This window comes from Berghia stephanieae, chromosome 14 (assembly GCF_034508935.2).
Source record: "Berghia stephanieae isolate SIO BIC M18660-M18661 chromosome 14, UCSD_Bste_1.3, whole genome shotgun sequence".
Taxonomy (NCBI): domain Eukaryota; kingdom Metazoa; phylum Mollusca; class Gastropoda; order Nudibranchia; family Aeolidiidae; genus Berghia; species Berghia stephanieae.
Window position 1 is genome coordinate 14,058,917 of NC_088373.1, and position 17,587 is coordinate 14,076,503.

General features: G+C 34.5%; 2 protein-coding genes across 2 annotated transcripts in view; both read left to right on the forward strand.

The window, feature by feature from the left end:
* Positions 1 to 7,801, forward strand: part of LOC144959723 (uncharacterized) — an 81,315-nt gene extending 73,514 nt beyond the window's left edge. Inside the window, exons 15-18 of the mRNA XM_078892403.1 lie at positions 2,486 to 2,707; positions 4,929 to 5,012; positions 6,985 to 7,327; positions 7,485 to 7,801. Of these exons, the coding sequence (XP_078748529.1) occupies positions 2,486 to 2,707; positions 4,929 to 5,012; positions 6,985 to 7,327; positions 7,485 to 7,509 (674 nt within the window). The 3' untranslated portion in view covers positions 7,510 to 7,801. The remainder of the gene's footprint in view (positions 1 to 2,485; positions 2,708 to 4,928; positions 5,013 to 6,984; positions 7,328 to 7,484) is intronic.
* Positions 7,725 to 17,587, forward strand: part of LOC144959722 (uncharacterized) — a 50,872-nt gene continuing 41,009 nt past the window's right edge. The window contains exons 1-6 of the mRNA XM_078892402.1: positions 7,725 to 7,977; positions 10,642 to 10,848; positions 13,470 to 13,553; positions 14,894 to 15,214; positions 15,477 to 15,656; positions 16,958 to 17,041. Of these exons, the coding sequence (XP_078748528.1) occupies positions 7,725 to 7,977; positions 10,642 to 10,848; positions 13,470 to 13,553; positions 14,894 to 15,214; positions 15,477 to 15,656; positions 16,958 to 17,041 (1,129 nt within the window). The remainder of the gene's footprint in view (positions 7,978 to 10,641; positions 10,849 to 13,469; positions 13,554 to 14,893; positions 15,215 to 15,476; positions 15,657 to 16,957; positions 17,042 to 17,587) is intronic.

The following is a 17,587-nucleotide window of genomic DNA, read 5'->3' on the forward strand; positions in this document are numbered from 1 at the left end:
ACCACCATATCACCATCACTACCACTACTACAACTACCACCATCACACCATTATCACTACGACTGCTACTACACCACCACCACCACATCATCATCACTACCACTACTACAAGCACCACCACCTCATCATCATCACTACAACTACAGCTACGACCACCACCACCAAATCATCATCACTACCACTACAACCACTATCACGTCAACTGTAAATATGTAAACACATTGCCAAATACCATTCCAATTCCCTCTTCCTGTGTGCAGAAATTCTTCTTTCGGCATTGAAATTCCTACGAGTGGTGTCTGAAACTCCTGTGAGCCAAATTTACTGTAGGCGTCTCTGAAGTAGTAGCAGTAGTAGTAGTAGTAGTAGTAGTAGTAGTAGTAGTAGTAGTAGTAGTAGTAGTAGTAGTAGTGGTGGTGGTGGTGGTAGTAGATAGTAGTAGTAGTAGTAGTAGTAGTAGTAGTAGTAGTAGTAGTAGTAGTAGTATAGTAGTAAGTAGTAGTAGTAGTAGTAGTAGTAGTAGTAGTAGTAGTAGTAGTAGTAGTAGTAGTAGTAGTAGTAGTAGTAGTACTAGTAGTAGTAGTAGTAGTAGTAGTAGTAGTAGTAGTAGTAGTAGTAGTAGTAGTAGTAGTAGTAGTAGTAGCAGTGTCAAGTGTTAGTATTAGATAGGAGATGATGAAGGGAGTCGTGATAATCTTATAGTGAACAAAAATTGATAACAGGAAAAAATGTTGGAGAGGGAAGGGGGTAGGTAAGATATTACATTTGGGAGATAATAAAAGATTGGGGAAGGGACACATGATGATGGTGATGACAATTATGATAATGATATATGATGACAATGATGATGATGATGATGATGATGATGATGATGATGATGATGATGATGATGATGATGATGATGATGATGATGATGAAGATTGTATTAACTTACCTTAGATGCGGTGCTAAATAAATATATAATCCGATAAAGAAATGGTAAACTATATTCCGGAATATCACCAATGATAAGCACAATTCCACTTAATTAAATATATAACATTTTAAAATCCAGCAAATTGAACGAAGCGAGAGAAAACAAAGCAGTTGTGACCAACGCAGGTTGAAACTACCAATGAAGAATTAAATTTAAATTCCGGAATGTCAACAATGATAAGCACAATTTCATTTAATTAAACATATAAAATTTAAAAATCCAGCAAAGTGAACGAAGCGAGAGAAAACAAAGCAGTTGTGACCAACGCCAGTTGAAACAAAGAATGACGAAAATTTGATTGCTGACTACACACTACACACGGTACCAAATGTGTAACGAATGCAATAGATTTACCTATACTGCTCAAGACTCTTGTGCTTCGGCCAGTACTGTAGTTACGTCATGCGGACGCCCATATGAAATATTTGTCCAAGGAGAATAAAAGTGTATTCAGAGGAGAAAAATATTACAAATATAATCATGTTTTGAATTTTATACATTCTGATCACATGACATATGAATAGTTCTAGCCAGCATGAAGAATAAAAAAGTACCCATTTTCTTTGTTTAGAACCAGGCTGCTCGCCATTGCTGGGCGACGTGACATCAGACTAGTAAATCCTATTACGTTAAGGGAGGAGGCAAATATTGCCTATCTCTCATGCACCAGGACAGTCGTACTGTTGTTTTGAGATCGAAATGTTCAGGTACTTTTGACATTTAATGTCAATGAACAATCTCATTTTTTGTCGCGAAATGTCACACTAAACAAAGTCGGTTACCTGGAATTTTAGTTTGCATCACTCTGATTACAGACACTAAAGAAATAGTTTTGAAAGCATCGATAATATACGAATGTAGATCTCAACGATTTTCTTTACACTGTCACGAAGTCTCACAAACCTCCTCAAGGGAAATCCCGATTACACGGGAAGCTCATAAAAAATATTGAGCTTTTATATAGCGCTATATCCACTAAACGTGCTCAAAGCGCTTCACGAGGGGTCCCTGGCCAACACCAAGATTTAACATGTAGGACGGGACATTATACCTGTTAGGCGATATTACAATTTTGTTTTCGGACAGGCACCACGCTGTTAGCAGCCAGGTACTCATTTTACACCTGAGTACGTTGAGAGAATGTGAGTAAAGAGCCTTCTCCAAGGAGTCAACTATGCGCCGAGCGAGGTTTTGAACCCAGGACCTTCCGATCCGAAGGCGAGTGTCATACCAGTTGCAATAGTATACGAATGTAGATCTCAACGGTTATCCATAACCCATCACCGAAGTCTCACAAACCTCAAGGTGAATCCCGATTATAAGGGAGACCATAACGCGACCTAAACACACTGGTTCCAAATAGCCAGAAACGATGTCGGACATAATGTGGGGGGGGGGGGGGTTGGGGGGCGGAATAGAAATCCCAATAAAGCTTAAAATTCGACGACACGATAACAACTTCCATTTTCTTTTTTTCCTTTTCTTTTCTTTTTTTTTTTTTTTTTACAGAAATACCTACTGTGGACATCGATAAATGCCCCGTCGCACTTAAGGCTCTGAATTCAAGTACTCCACCTTGGACCTTGGCGAGTGAATTACGTAAATGTCAGTGTATAGCTATATCCGCAGGTCATCCAAAGGTAAACGAGACCATCTGGATTGATGGGGACACGAATAAAGAATTTGCGAGTGGGGAGGATGTGACACTCAAATACACCCCTAAAAGCGGAGGTTTGTCTAATAATTTTTCGTTACTCGTTTCTTCTTCTTCTTCTTCTTCTTCTTCTTCTTCTTCTTCTTCTTCTTCTTCTTCTTCTTCTTCTTCTTCTTCTTCTTCTTCTTCTTCTCTCTCTTCTTCTCTCTCTTCTCTCTTCTTCTTCCTTCTTCTCCTTCTTCTCTTCTCCTTCTCCTCCTCCTCCTCCTCCCTCCTCCTCCTCCTCCTCCTCCTCCTCCTCCTCTCCTCCCCTCTTCTTCTTCTCTTCTTCTTCTTCCTCCTCCTCCTCCCCTCCTCCTCCTCCTCCTCCTCCTCCTCCTCCTCCTTCTCTCTTCTTCTTCTTCTTCTTTCTCTTCTTCTTCCTCTCTTCTTCTTCTTCTTCTTCTTCTTCTTCTTCTTCTTCTTCTCTCTTCCTCTCCTCCTCCTCTCTCCTTCCTTCTTCTTCTTCTTCTTCTCCTCCTCCTCTCTCTCCTCTCTCCTCCCTTCTTCTTCTTCTTCTTTCTTCTTCTTCTTCTTCCTTCCTCCTCCTCCTCCTCCTCCTCCTCCTCCCTTCCTCCTTCTTTCTTCTTCTTCTTCTTCTTCTTTCTTTTCTTCTTCCTCTCTTCTTCTTCTTCTTCTTCTTCCTTCTCTCTTCTTCTTCTTCTTTCTTCTTCTCTTCTTCTTCTTCTTTCTCTCCTCTCTTCTCTCTCTCTCTTCTCTTCCTTCCTCTTCCTCTCTTCTCTCCTCTCTCTCTCCTCCTCCTCTCCTCCTCCTCCTCCTCCTCCTCCTCCTCCTCTCCTCCTCCTCCTCCTCTCTCTTCTTCTTCTCTCTTCTTCTTCTCTCCTCCTCTCCTCTCCTTCCTTCTCTCTCTCTTCTTCTTTCTTCTCTTCTCCCCCTCCTCCTCCTCCTCTCTCTCTCCTCTCTCTCTCCTCCTCCTCCTTCCTCTTCTTCTTCTTCTTCTTCTTCTTCTTCTTCTTCTCTTCTCTCTTCTCTCTTCTTCTTCTCTTCTTCTTCTTCCTCTTCCTCTTCTATCTCACTACTACTTCTACTACTACTACTACTACTACTACTCTACTACTACTACTATTCTTCTTCTCTATTCTCTTCATAATACTAGTGCTTGTTAAATAATGATTTATACTATTCTCTAACAACGCACTCTACCCTACATTATTTCATTCGTCTGTCGAGTTTCCTTCATCGCGTTTTGTTGTTAAATGGGAAATCAGAACCATCAACTTTAAGCTTACATTCAATTTCAGTTATGATTATTAATATTATTATTATTATTATTATTATTATTATTATTATTATTATTATTATTATTATTATTATTATTATTATTATATAATATTATGATATATTATTTATTAAATAATAATATTATATAAGTAAATAAGTAAATGAAAAGAAGAAGAAAGAAGAAAGAGAAGAAAAGAGAAAATGAAGAAGGATAAAGAAAATAAAAAAAGAAATTGCAAGGGCTTTAAATTGACAGCAATTGAAATATACAAATACATAAACAAATTAATTGGTGACATTTAAAACAGTTGAGATTTAGTTGTGTGGGGTTTTTATTTTTATTGAAGGGATAAAGATGACCATATTTGAATATTTCAATTTTATAGGATCCCCTTTTACAAATGAAAGTGAACTGTTTAGAAAATGTCTAAAGATGGTCAAGGAAGCCTTACAGAGTAACTGAAAATATACCTTTAGAAGTAATGTTAAAAGACATGGCCCTTTCTCTGAAGAAAAATAACAAAATAAGGAATGGCGACCTTATATATATAAAAAACAATTTGTCAAATAATTTTTAGCAATTTGACCAAAATACACTTTTTAATTACTCCCATGTAACATGAACACGCGGGGACAAATTCAAATTTTTAAAAAACTCATTATTCTTCCATTTTTCTGCAAAATCTTTCTATAGCATTGACACAGTTCATACCTGGAACAATTTGTAATTCATAACCAACGACTCCAAAAGTAGAAATAGCTTCAACAATGCAATCGACAGGGGGCTCTATTACATAAACTATGAATTTGGTGAATATGTTTTTGATTGATACATTTTTTATTGTTTATGATAATATAAATAACGATCATAATTATGATAATATCAGCAAATTAATGGCCTGAATCTTTCTTTTATTCACATCCTATTAAAAGGCATTTTAACCTCTGCAACTATTCCTACGATATGACTATAATATCTACCTAATCTCAATTACCATAATAATTATCATTTCTTAGATGCGAACAAGACGTTCATCTGCGATGCTAAAAACAGAAAGGGAAGTGCGAAGAACAAACCAACATTCACAGTTCAACTTGCACGTAAGTATAATTGATTCCTATCTGCGAGAAAGTACAATGTGATATGATTTGTTGTTGTTGTTTTTTTTTTTTTTTTGTTTTGTTTTTTTTTTTTTTTTTGTTTTTTGTTTTTTTTGTTTTGTTTTGTTTTGTTTTGTTTTTTTTTTTTTTTGCCTTGAAATGCTCTATATTCCTCTGCGCCTAAAGTAGTAAAAATAATTATTAAAAAGATGAAATGAAAAGACAATAATGCGGCTATGTGGTCTAGTGGTATGACACTCGCTTTCGGCTCGGAAGGTCCTGGGTTCAAGCCTCGCATAGTTGAGTCCTTGGAGAAGGTTCTTTACTCACATTCTCTCACCGTACTCCGGTGTAAAATGAGTAACGTTAACAGCGTTGTCTCTTCCCTAAAATAAAAATTGAAATATCGCCTAACAGGGGTCATGTCCCGTTCTACATGTTAAATGTTGCTGTTGGTCAGGGACCCCTTGTAAAGCGCTTTGAGAACGTTTAGTGGATATTGCTCTATATAAAAGCTCAATTTTTTAAATAAAAGTTATAAACGTGTTGGCACAGACTGCATCAAAAGAAAAAACAAGCAATTTAATTAAAAAGCAAATTAAATATAGACGTCTAGGTCGGCAATACTCATTGACATTTGTCGTAGGGTTGAATAGAAATGATGTATACTTTTCATCCGTTTCTTAAAAAATTTAAATTGGCAATTTACAAATATGTTTCCCTCGACATTAAATAAGTAATAAATTAATTGTTTTGTTGTTGTTTTTTTTAAGTTTTAGCGGGGTTTTGTTATTTTGTTTTTATTTCTTTTGGGGTTTTTTCGGGGGGGGGGGGTATTTTGTTTGTTTCTTTTTTTTTTTTTTCATCTGTTTTGTTTTTTGGGGGGTATTTTTTGTCGCTATTTTCGTATCTATTTATTGCTGTTATTGTGCCTAAGATCAAGTTGTGAAATGTGTCTATGTAATAATGCCAGACACAGCACTAAAGAAAAATACAAGAAAAAAAAACATCCCCAAAAAAATTAACAAAATCTATTGTCTTCCTCCCCATCCTCTGGTTCTCAATGTTTCTGTTTTGTGATGCAAGCGAATGTTTTACAGCGAAGCCGCGTGCCCTTGTGAAGGATATAGATACTGTACGCATGTCTAAGAAGCTCACAACATTGCATTCCGGAAGTATAACGGACCAACACAAAAAATTATAATGTGTAATCTTAAACGTTTATAATCTGGGTAATACAGTTTAGTGAGAATTACTCATAAACATGGATGGCAAAATATAATAAAAAACAATAATAAAGGCCTGCGTGACGTCAACTTCGCTCTGTATCTATAATCGTCTCAACTATCGAGTAACGATAGCGCTTCCCCTCTTTACCACCCAAAGGAAAATCGTCACATTCGTTACGATCATTCTGATTTCTTTTGTAAATCACACTATTTGAACAAAAATGTTTACTATAGTTAAAGTATATCTACATCGTGTTCGGGATCTTGTTTAGCAGAAAAAAAACTATGTATAGCAAGAACTAACAGCTTTTGTGTTTGAGTGAAATAAATTTATTTTTGTATAGGTTGGGTGTGAAGTTTTGGGAAAATACGGGAAATGGCCGGTAAGGAGAGGGTTAGCGGTAATCGGGAGAAGTGAGGTTCGATTCTTAGTCGAGACAGACTGATTTTAGGGGATGATTTTCTCTTTGTTTTTTTTTTCTTGTATTTTCTGGCACTGTTACATACATACCTTTCAGAAATTTATCTTACACCGGTGCCAACTCTCTAAATTTTCACTTTTATTTTGACTGTTGTATTTTTAATTTATTATAAATTTATATTCTTGCAAACAAAACCCTCTGAGAATGAATGAATGAATGAATGAATGAATGAATGAATGAATGAATGAATGGATTTCGATTTTATTTTTGTTTTTTTATACCATCCGACAAAATATATTGCCTTCTTTTTATTCCCACCAGGTGGCCCAACAAAAATGTTACTAACAATTTTAACACCAAAAGAAGAGATCGTATTTGGAAATGATGTGGAAGTGAATTGTACGACCCTCAGAGACAATGCGCATCCGGATGCCAATATCACCTTTGAAATCCAGTCCCCAAATAACACTGGATATACAATTATAGATGAAGGGGACGACGACATTGTAATCTTTAAAACGTATAAGTACACACCCGAAAAGCCTGGAAAAGTCCTTGCTAAGTGCAAAGGAATGAATACATTATATGCAAACCTCTCGGCACACCATACGATGTCTTTTATTGTTAAAAGTAAGTTGGATTGTCAAAGTCCGTCTCATCCACAGTCTTCTTAGTCCACCCCACCCCCCCCCCGCTCCAACCTCCAGGATCACCACCACCACCACTACCACCACCATCATCATCATCATCATCATCATCATCATCATCATCATCATCATCATCATTATCATCATCATCATTATTATTAGCAAGTTGTATAGCGTAAAAAATCGTGATAAACAATGAATATTCGTTGCATACAAAAGTGATCTATTTATTAAGTATATTGACTCTGCGTGTTTCGAGATTATAAAGGATTTGAACTACTTTTCACAGTAAGTTTGTAAGTTTGTCATAAATTTTTCCCTGTCCCATCTTTTCAATCCTTGGATTTTTGTATCTAAATCATTCCGGTATAACACATTAGCAGTCAGAGTAAAGATTTGAAAGTGGGAACAGAAATGATAATGGCGTGTTATGTCATAAAAGTGCTAAGAAACCCAGATCACAATTTTTCATTCAGTATTCTCCATCCCAATGACACCGAATATGATATGAAATTTAGTAGACAGCATATTTTCTGGCTCGGACTTGAGGTTGGTTATTATTGGTTCACTCCTTCACAAAAAGGCAAACACATTACTCAGTGCCTTGCCACAAATTCAAGAAACGGCACGTTTTTTTCATCCTCTGATATGGAATTATATATTACAAGTAAGATTTCTTCTTTAATGATAATAGTATTATCCAGCTAAGACTTCAGCTACTACTACTACTGCTACTACTACTACTACTACTACTACTACTACTACTACTACTACTACTACTACTACTACTACTACTACTACTACTACTACTACTAATTATTATTATTATTATTATTATTGTTATTATTATTATTATTATTATTATTATTATCATTATTATTAGTATTATCATAATTATTACTATTATAATAATATTATTATTGTTATTATTATTATTATTATTATTATTATTATTATTTTTATTATTATTATTATTATACTAGTAGTAGTAGTAGTAGTAGTAGTAGTAGTAGTAGTAGTAGTAGTAGTAGTAGTAGTAGTAGTAGTAGTAGTAGTAGTAATAGTAGTACTTGATCAGGTGAGTTTCCCTACGTCGACGGGCGGAAGTGTCCGAATGGCAAAAACTAAGCACACACACACGCACACACTGTACATCGCAGTGGTCCGGCAGATTGAAGTGTTTGGCCACTGTTGTGTCTGCACAGTTCGATATTTCACGCAAGTGCTGCACGAATCTGTCATCCAGCCTCTTTCCGGTCTCACCAACGCAAGCAATCCCACACAGGGAGCACGTAATCGCATAGACTAGATTACCGTCAGTGCAAGTAAACGGCTGCCTGATGTCCCAAATCTTGTCTGGAAAATTGACTCTGTCATACTCCCACAGGTGCCCACAAGTCTTGCATCGGGGTCGCATACACGATCTGGCTTTAGGCCCATCCCTGGGTATGGGTTCCAGGCGGCTTCTGACAAGGAGATCCCTCAGGTTACGATCCCGTCGATATGCTACCAACGGGGATTCTGAGAAAACTCTTTGGGTGTCTTCGCCCACCTGGAGGATCCCATAATTCTGCAATAGGATGTACCTAACCTGATCGGCTTGGGGGTCAAGTAGTAGTAGCAGTAGTAGTAGTAGTAGTAGTAGTAGTAGTAGTAGTAGTAGTAGTAGTAGTAGTAGTAGTAGTAGTAGTAGTAGTAGTATAGTAGTAGTAGTAGTAGTAGTAGTAGTAGTTAGTAGTAGTAGTAGTAGTAGTAATATAGTAGTAGTAGTGTAGTAGTAGTAGTAGTAGTAGTAGTAGTAGTAGTAGTAGTAGTATAGTAGGAGTTGTAGTAGTAGTAGTAGTAGTAGTAGTAGTAGTAGTAGTAGTAGTAGTAGTAGTAGTAGTATAGTAGTAGTAGTAGTAGTAGTAGTAGTAGTAGTAGTAGTAGTAGTAGTAGTAGTAGTAGTAGTAGTAGTAGTAGTAGTAATAATAATAATAATGGTATAGATTTATAGTGCGCCAAACATCCCTTCATCAGGAGGGCTCTGGGCGCATAACAAAGATTAACTTAATAATGAAGCCCTAACACAGTACACGAACAACGCTAATTATACACATAATCAAAAGAAAGCCTGTCGAAATAAGAATGTCTTCAATCGACGCTTGAATTCCTCTAGTGAAGACGAAGAACGTATCTCTAGTGGTAGTAAATTCCACAACCTTGGACCAGAATGCTGAAAGGCGCGTTCACCAGCCTTCACTCGACAGCGGGGTGTTGTCAATTTGAGGTCGTTCGTTGATCGAAGCGATCGCTGTGGGTTATACCGTTCAACGAGGTTTGAGAGATATGCTGGTGACGAGCCCTCCAGGCATTTGAAAACGATAGTTGAAGATTTATATTTAATGCGCTGGTCCACTGGCAGCCAATGCAGCTGCTGTAGTAATTCGGGAGCTGCAGTTTTTCTGTCTTTCTAGTAGTAGTAGTAGTAGTAGTAGTAGTAGTAGTAGTAGTAGTAGTAGTAGTTGTAGTAGTAGTAGTAGTAGTAGTAGTAGTAGTAGTAGTAGTAGTAGTAGTAGTAGTGAGCCTCGCAGTCTGAACGACGCTTGTGCATGCTGAGTATTGTGTGATTCAGCCACAGTTTTTGTTTTTAAACTTCGATGAGTATAGCTCATATTTTTATGATTGTTTTTATTATTGTTATTATTATTATTATTATTATTACTATTATTATTATTATTATTATTATTATCATTGTTGCTGTTGTTATTATTATTATTATTATTATTTATTATTATTATTATTATTATTATTGTTATTATTATTATTATTATTATTATTATGATTATTATTATTATTATTATTATTATTATTATTATTATCATTATTATTATTATTATTATTATTATTATTATTATTATTATTATTATTATTTTTATTATTATTATTATTACTATAATTATTGTTATAAAAAATTATTATTATTATTATTATTATTATTATTATTATTATTATTATTATTATTATTATTATTATCATTATTATTATTATTATTATTATTATTATTATTAATATTATTATCATTATTGTTATCATTAATATTGTCATCATTATTACTATTGTTATTATTTGTAGTAGTATTAATATCTAATTATTGTCATTGTTATTATTGTTATTATTATTATCATTATTATAAAAATATGATGATGATGATGATGATGATGATGATGATGATGATGATGATGATGATGATGATGATGATGATAATGATAATGGTGGTGATTAATATAATGATTTTAACAGTTATGATATCCATCACATTTTAATACAAATCTGCACTTTTCATTCATAGAACAACCAGAAGTTCGTATCAACAACTGCCCTTTCTATAATGACACAACTCAATGGGTCGTCGCTGATGACTTATCCGTTTGTGAATGTGAAGTTACTGAGACCGGTTATCCTGAAACTAATAAGAGTATTTGGATTGATGAAAAGCAAGATACAATTGTGACAGAAACAGGGAATGCTTCACTCAAATACACAGTCCAATATGGAGGTTGGTTATTATTTATGATGATATTACAAGAGTCCTGTCCCGTGAATGATCGGGAAATGGTTATGAATTTATAGCATTATACTCGCGCAACAGATCATATTTCGTGTTCCAATACTCTTCAACAGTCGTAACGTCACTTCCTTCCTAATGACGCATGGTAACTTAGTAACACCGGCTATAAAGTATCGGAACAATGGCGGACTACTTCTTGAAATATTTCTCCGGCGAGCATAAAAGCGTATCCAGAGGGAAAAAAACATAAATTTAATCGTGTTTTGACTTTTACACATTCTGATCACAAGGCATATGAAAAGTTCTAGCCAGCATGAAGAAAAGAAGTACAGATTTTCTTTGTTTAGAAACAAAATGGCCGCCGTTGCTGGGCCGCGTGACATCAGACTATTGAATCCAATTCCAAGCTAACAAGAATTAAAATACCTCAAAATCATATAAAGCCATTCTCTTAAAACATAAAATTCGAGATTTCATGATTGCACATTACTTTTTATAATACACATCGTCTTGGTAGCTCGTTTAGTGTTCGTCTTGAATTCATTGTGTCACTTGTTTTATGACAGTAAAATAGAAATATTATTTTGACTACAATCGAATAATCTAGTAATATTACATAGGTACCCACAAAAGGGACGTTTTAAAATGTCTAAACAAATCCATTGATTTAATTAAAGTATCACTTTAAAAATAAGGAAGTGGAAAATAAAATAGAATGATAGACAACAAAGCATATCTGTTCCATTACACAATATACTCAACACATACACACACAAACATATATATATATATATATATATATATATATATATATATATATATATCTGTGTGTGTGTGTGAGTGTTGGTGGGTACATTATGCCGGCTTACGACATGGAGATCATCGAAACATATGTATCGGCCAAAAATATGTGAGTAACTTTATTTATATTATATATATATATATATATATATATATATATATATATATATATATATATATATATATATATATTATATATATATAAACACAAATCATGTTTTGTTGTTGTCCAGGGTTTCTCCAGCTTTTAGTTCCGGCGTTCTCGTGCCGATGTGTAGTGTGATTATTACCACAGTTTTAAACGACAACCGAACAAAACACAGTCTTTTACCGGCCCCTGGAATGGCATAATTCAAGTTATGATATTATTAATCTGCCTTGCCGGGGCAAGACAGCTACATTCGGGAGAGAAATCTGGGGATACTTCTTTGATAAAACGTTGCATTCAAGCTCAAAGCGAGTAAAAAGTTTGAAAATGTTATAGTAATGCTATAATTCCTACCTATTTCCAGAAACTTGAAGGGTGTCCCTGGCAATGAAAATGACAATGGTAATGAAAATATGTTTTTCTTGAGTGGCCAATCGTCCAAATCAATATTTTAGACACTGCATTACCTTTCCTTTGTGATAGTGTGGCTATAAGGTCTTGGGATGACACTCGCCTTCGGATCAGAAAGTCCTTGGTTCGAGTCCCTGTCTTGAGAGGTGCATAGTTGAGTCCTTGGAAAAGGCTATTTACCCATATTCCCTCAACTTACTCGGGTGTAAAATGGTAATATCACCAACAGGCGTCATGCCTCATCCTATATGTTAAGTGTTGCTGTTGGCTAGGGACCCCTTGTAAAGCGCTTTGAACACGTTTGGTGACATTGCGCTATATAATAGTTCAAATTTTGATTGTTGTTTGTTTGTTTTGTTTGGTTTGTTGTTTGCTTTTATTTTCTTTTTTTGTTTTTTTTGTTTTGTATTTTTTTTGTTTACTCCGATTTTCTCCGAAACACTTTTTTCAAAAACTGCTTTGAATCTTAAAATCCTCGATTGGAGATGGATTGAGTGAGTCATTATTATATATATATAAACATTTGAAATATAATTATGTTTATAAATAGCTCATTTTATACTAAAGTTGAGCACTATTATTTCATGGTTTTTGTTTTATAATTTATATATATATATATATATATATATATATATATATATATATATATATATATATATATATTTTATATATATATATATGAGTGTTGGTGGGTACTTGTAGGTAAGAAAGTGCTCGATAATGGTGGTTAGGGCTAATATGTAATGCAAATTTTCACTCACATTATTTTGGCCGTGACGACTCGTTTCTGTTTTTTACACTTCTTCAGTCGGCGTAATCCATTGTAATGTCCAAGTTTGGAGTAAGAACTTTTCTACGGACATTACAATGGATTACGCCGACTGAAGAAGTGTAAAAAACACAAAAACGAGTCGTCTAGGCCAAAAAAATGTGAGTGAAACTTTGCATTATATATATATATATATATATATATATATATATATATATATATATATATATATATCATTGTGATAACCCGTTTTGCAATCCGTCAAAAAAAAATCAGATAATATTGACACTTAAAATCAAGGACTTTTTTTTGTTGATTTGGTCAGATTTTGCAATTTCATCATCATTAATCATTGAAAATTATTAATCTCATCAACATTAAATGTTTACGCCGTTCACTCTGTCATTGATTTTATATAAGTTTTTTTTCAATATATTTTGTTTTAAATTTTAATTTATTCACTTTCCTTAATTTTGTCAGATTCCTTAAAGACATTTTCTTGTGAAGCGAACAATACTGCAGGAGATGCGCTTATTCCAACAAATTTCTCTGTCAATCTGGCTTGTATGTATATCTTATGTGTGACTTGTGATAATTATGTAACGCATCATCTAACACACTCACAGCCAGACATCAACTACCAAAATTACAAGACTTTGAAATTTAACCCTCTCCTTACCAACCATTGGAAAATCGTCACATTCTTTACGATACAACCAACAATTTTATCATTCTGGTTTCTTATGAACATCACAAAATTTAAAGAAAATTTTTTTTATAGAGAAAAAAAACTGGACACTGTATTATAGAGCTCATTTTGCTGAACATTACTGTGTATAGAATGTACTTGTTGGTTTTTAGTTTGAGTTAAATTCTATTTTTGTGTTGGGTGGGCGTGACGTTTTGGAGGAAACTCTTAAAATGGGTGGTAAGGCATGCTGGTTTGTGTGGTCATTGATAATATTGTGATGGTTGTCACTTTTGTTGTGATGGTCGATGGTGTTGATGATGTGCGTTTCTTATTAAACTATCTTCCTTTTTTTCCTCCTTTTGTCCGATAATACTTGTTAACAAATGGAGGTTTAATTCATTTCATCGATTGTATTGTATTGTATTGATTTGAAGCGGTGTCACCTCGGGGAAAGGAGTTGTGTATTTATTTTAATGACTCTTTGTTATCATACGTAATTTTCTTGTTATTAGATGTACGAATAACTATGATTTATTCTCTTCAATAAATCAAATTGACTTTCATTTTCGGCATCGCTATCACCCCAACATGAATCGATTTTCAGAGGATAAGAAGAGCTCAACACTGTTAAGATGGTAAAATGAGATTTCTTTATTATTTGCAACCACAATCAATTGTAACGAGGTAAGTATAAACCTTGCAGATGTTGTTCTGAATGAGAAGTAACCTAACATCTTAGTTGTTTCGATTTGAAACTGAAATCTCAGAGATAAATTTAATATTTATCATCTAAAATATTACTTATTTGTAGCGGCATGTCATATTTAGTTGTAGCTGTGATATTAACAGCAATGTCGTGACGTCACTTCCCTCGTAATGACGCATAGTAACTTAGTAACTGGTTCTAAACTATTGGAACAATGGCGGACGTGGCCTTGTGAAATACTTCTCCAGCGAGCATAAAAGTGTATCCAAAGAAGAAAAACATTGGCTATAAATCTGATCATGTCTTGCCTTTTATACATTCTGATCACATGACATGTGAAAAAGCTCTAGCCAGCATGAAGAATAAAAAGTAACTATTTTCTTTGTTTTGAACCAAGCTGCTCGTTGCTGGGCGGAAGTGACATCAGACTATTGAATCCTATTGGTAGTCGGTCAGCTTACATGTCTACATTATCAACAATGTCTTATACCGTCCTTTTTTCCTCAGACGGCCCGAAAACAGTGGGAATAAGGAGATTGACATCTGACGAAAAGAATGTAATTGGATCCGAAGTGGAGATTGAGTGCTCCGTTTACACAGACACAGTGAATCCGGCCTTTGTTGCTGAGTTAAAAATTACACACCCGGAAGACACTGGCCATAAACACTTGCGAAATGAAACCGGAAATTCTGGATCCTATCCGCACGAAAATGTTATTTTTGGGTACACCCCATCAAAAACGGGCAGGGTCAGTGCCAGATGCATTGTCAAGAATTCAAAGATCAGCAGTATCACAGCAAATGCAAACATAGAATTTTTTGTCAAGGGTAAGATATTTTGGTCAGTGACTTTCGTCAGTTCCTTCTTCCTCTTCCGCCTGTCTTTTATCCTTCTCTTTCTCGTTCTCCTAGCCTTCACACACACACACACACACATACATACACACAGACACACACACACACATATATATATATATATATATATATATATATATGTGTGTGTGTGTGTGTGTTTGTTTGTTTGTAAAATATTGATGAGTTTGAAACATTAGACTCATTAATTTCATTATTTATCCACTCTTTTTTCAAGGAAATTCGACAGTAAAGCTCGAAAACTGCCACAACCCAATCGAACGAGCTAAAGAAGATTCCTGCAAATGTGTTTTGGACGACCCAGGGAACCCTGTGTCTGTGCCTGCGTGGTATGACAAGGATGACAACCGACTTGTAAACGGCACTTCGTCAGGGGCAGTTCTCTCTGTGAATGAATGTATGTCTCCTTCACACACTACAATATAACCCCTTAATCTGTGCATGTGGTCTTGCGGGTATGGCATTTGCCTCCGGATCAAAAAAATCCAGGGTGCGAGTCCCGCTCTAATCGGCGCATAGTTGAATCTCTGGAAAAGACTTGTTAACTCACATGAGTACCCGGCCGTTTACAGTTGTCAACTCATTCCTAGAGTAGCCCAATGTACAAGTCCAAAACAGTTTCTTTTCTTACACACTCTTTCAGATCATTATCTTGTATTTTGACTATTAGTAACGCGGTGCACTACATTCACATCGTATGGCCTTTCGTGTAGCTTACTTGACATTTTTGCTTTTTTGTTTTTAATGGTTTTACGGCGCTTGCAACACATTTAGTTTATGTCAGCGCCAGTAAAAAAAAAGAACAAAATGGGATAGTAAAAAGTTCTAGAATTACAATTAAAGCACCAAAGAAAAAGTAAGACAAATGGGAACTGGGAACAAATAGGGATCAGATGTAGATTCCAAGAGCATACCACCAATGTACTTAGTTTGAGATCACCTATAAGTCTCATCCGGACACAAGCACAAAATCCAACAAAGAGAAATACACTCAAATGCTTACATTATACATTCAAAATAACAAATATAATAATACATAACAGAGAGCTGATTTACAAGGAAAAAAACATCATCTCCCAAAACCATAACTGTGCATTTGACTGTTTCCCTCCCAGCTAGGACTCCGGCCAGGGCCAGGACAGTACCAAGTAATCTCATTCCAAGACAAAGACAGAAAGCAAATTGGAAAACAAATATAAGGGGATAGAAGACACAGTATGTACCCCAATGCCCACTATGGGAGGTCAGGAACCCCACCCAGTACTTGACATTTGACACAATCGGCAGATAATTAGGTCAAAAGAATGAGTACAAAACTATACACATTGTATAACTTTACTAAATCTATAATCTATATGCTTTGAAAAGCGAAGAAGATATAATCGTCCTGGAAACATACATTTTCAGTGTTATCTGATATTATGTGGGAAAGAATTTTATAACGAAAATTAAAGTGATAAACCAGAGATAATAATTTGAACACTTAAGCTTTTAACAGTTAATAATGGAATCCCACTCATCAAAAGACAAAGACATTTATTTTACTCAAGCCTTGTAAATTAATTATTAAGTTCTACTTCAAACATCAAATTCTTCACGATATTATAATACCGTTCTGATAGCATTAATCGTTTATTTTTCACCAAACTTACACTTCAATGTATATTGACATGATTTTCTTTTTTCTCTTTTCAATAGCCCAAGCAAATGTCACGTTTTACTGTAAAGGAAGTTCATCGTATGGAACTTCTGAAAAAGTAGAGTATAAAACGGACTTTGTGTGTAAGTCAATAGATAGCTCGTTTATAATGATTGTAATCATGTTAATAGTAATACTAATAATGATAATAATAATAATAATAATAATAATAATAATAATAATAATAATAATAATAATATTATATAATAATAATAATAATAATAATAAGTATTATTATTACTATTATTATTATGATTATTATTATTATTATTATTATTATTATTATTATTATTATTATTATTATTATTATGATAATAGTGATAAGAAGAAGAAGAAGAAGAAGAAGAAGAAGAAGAAGAAGAAGAAGAAGAAGACGAAGAAGAAGAAGAAGAAGAAGAAGAAGAAGAAGAAGAAGAAGAAGAAGAAGAAGAAGAAGAAGAAGAAGAACGTGGCGTGGAGTTGTACAGTTAAAAGCGGTTTGATAAAAATTTATTAATGTGTTATATATCTTTCATTAAAAGAGTTTCTACTGATCTTAAGACACGACTTGGTGTTCAAAAGTACTTTTAGAAGCATGAGTAATCCAAGTCTCTGTAATCTAGCGTTAATGGACAGTATCATTGTATGTC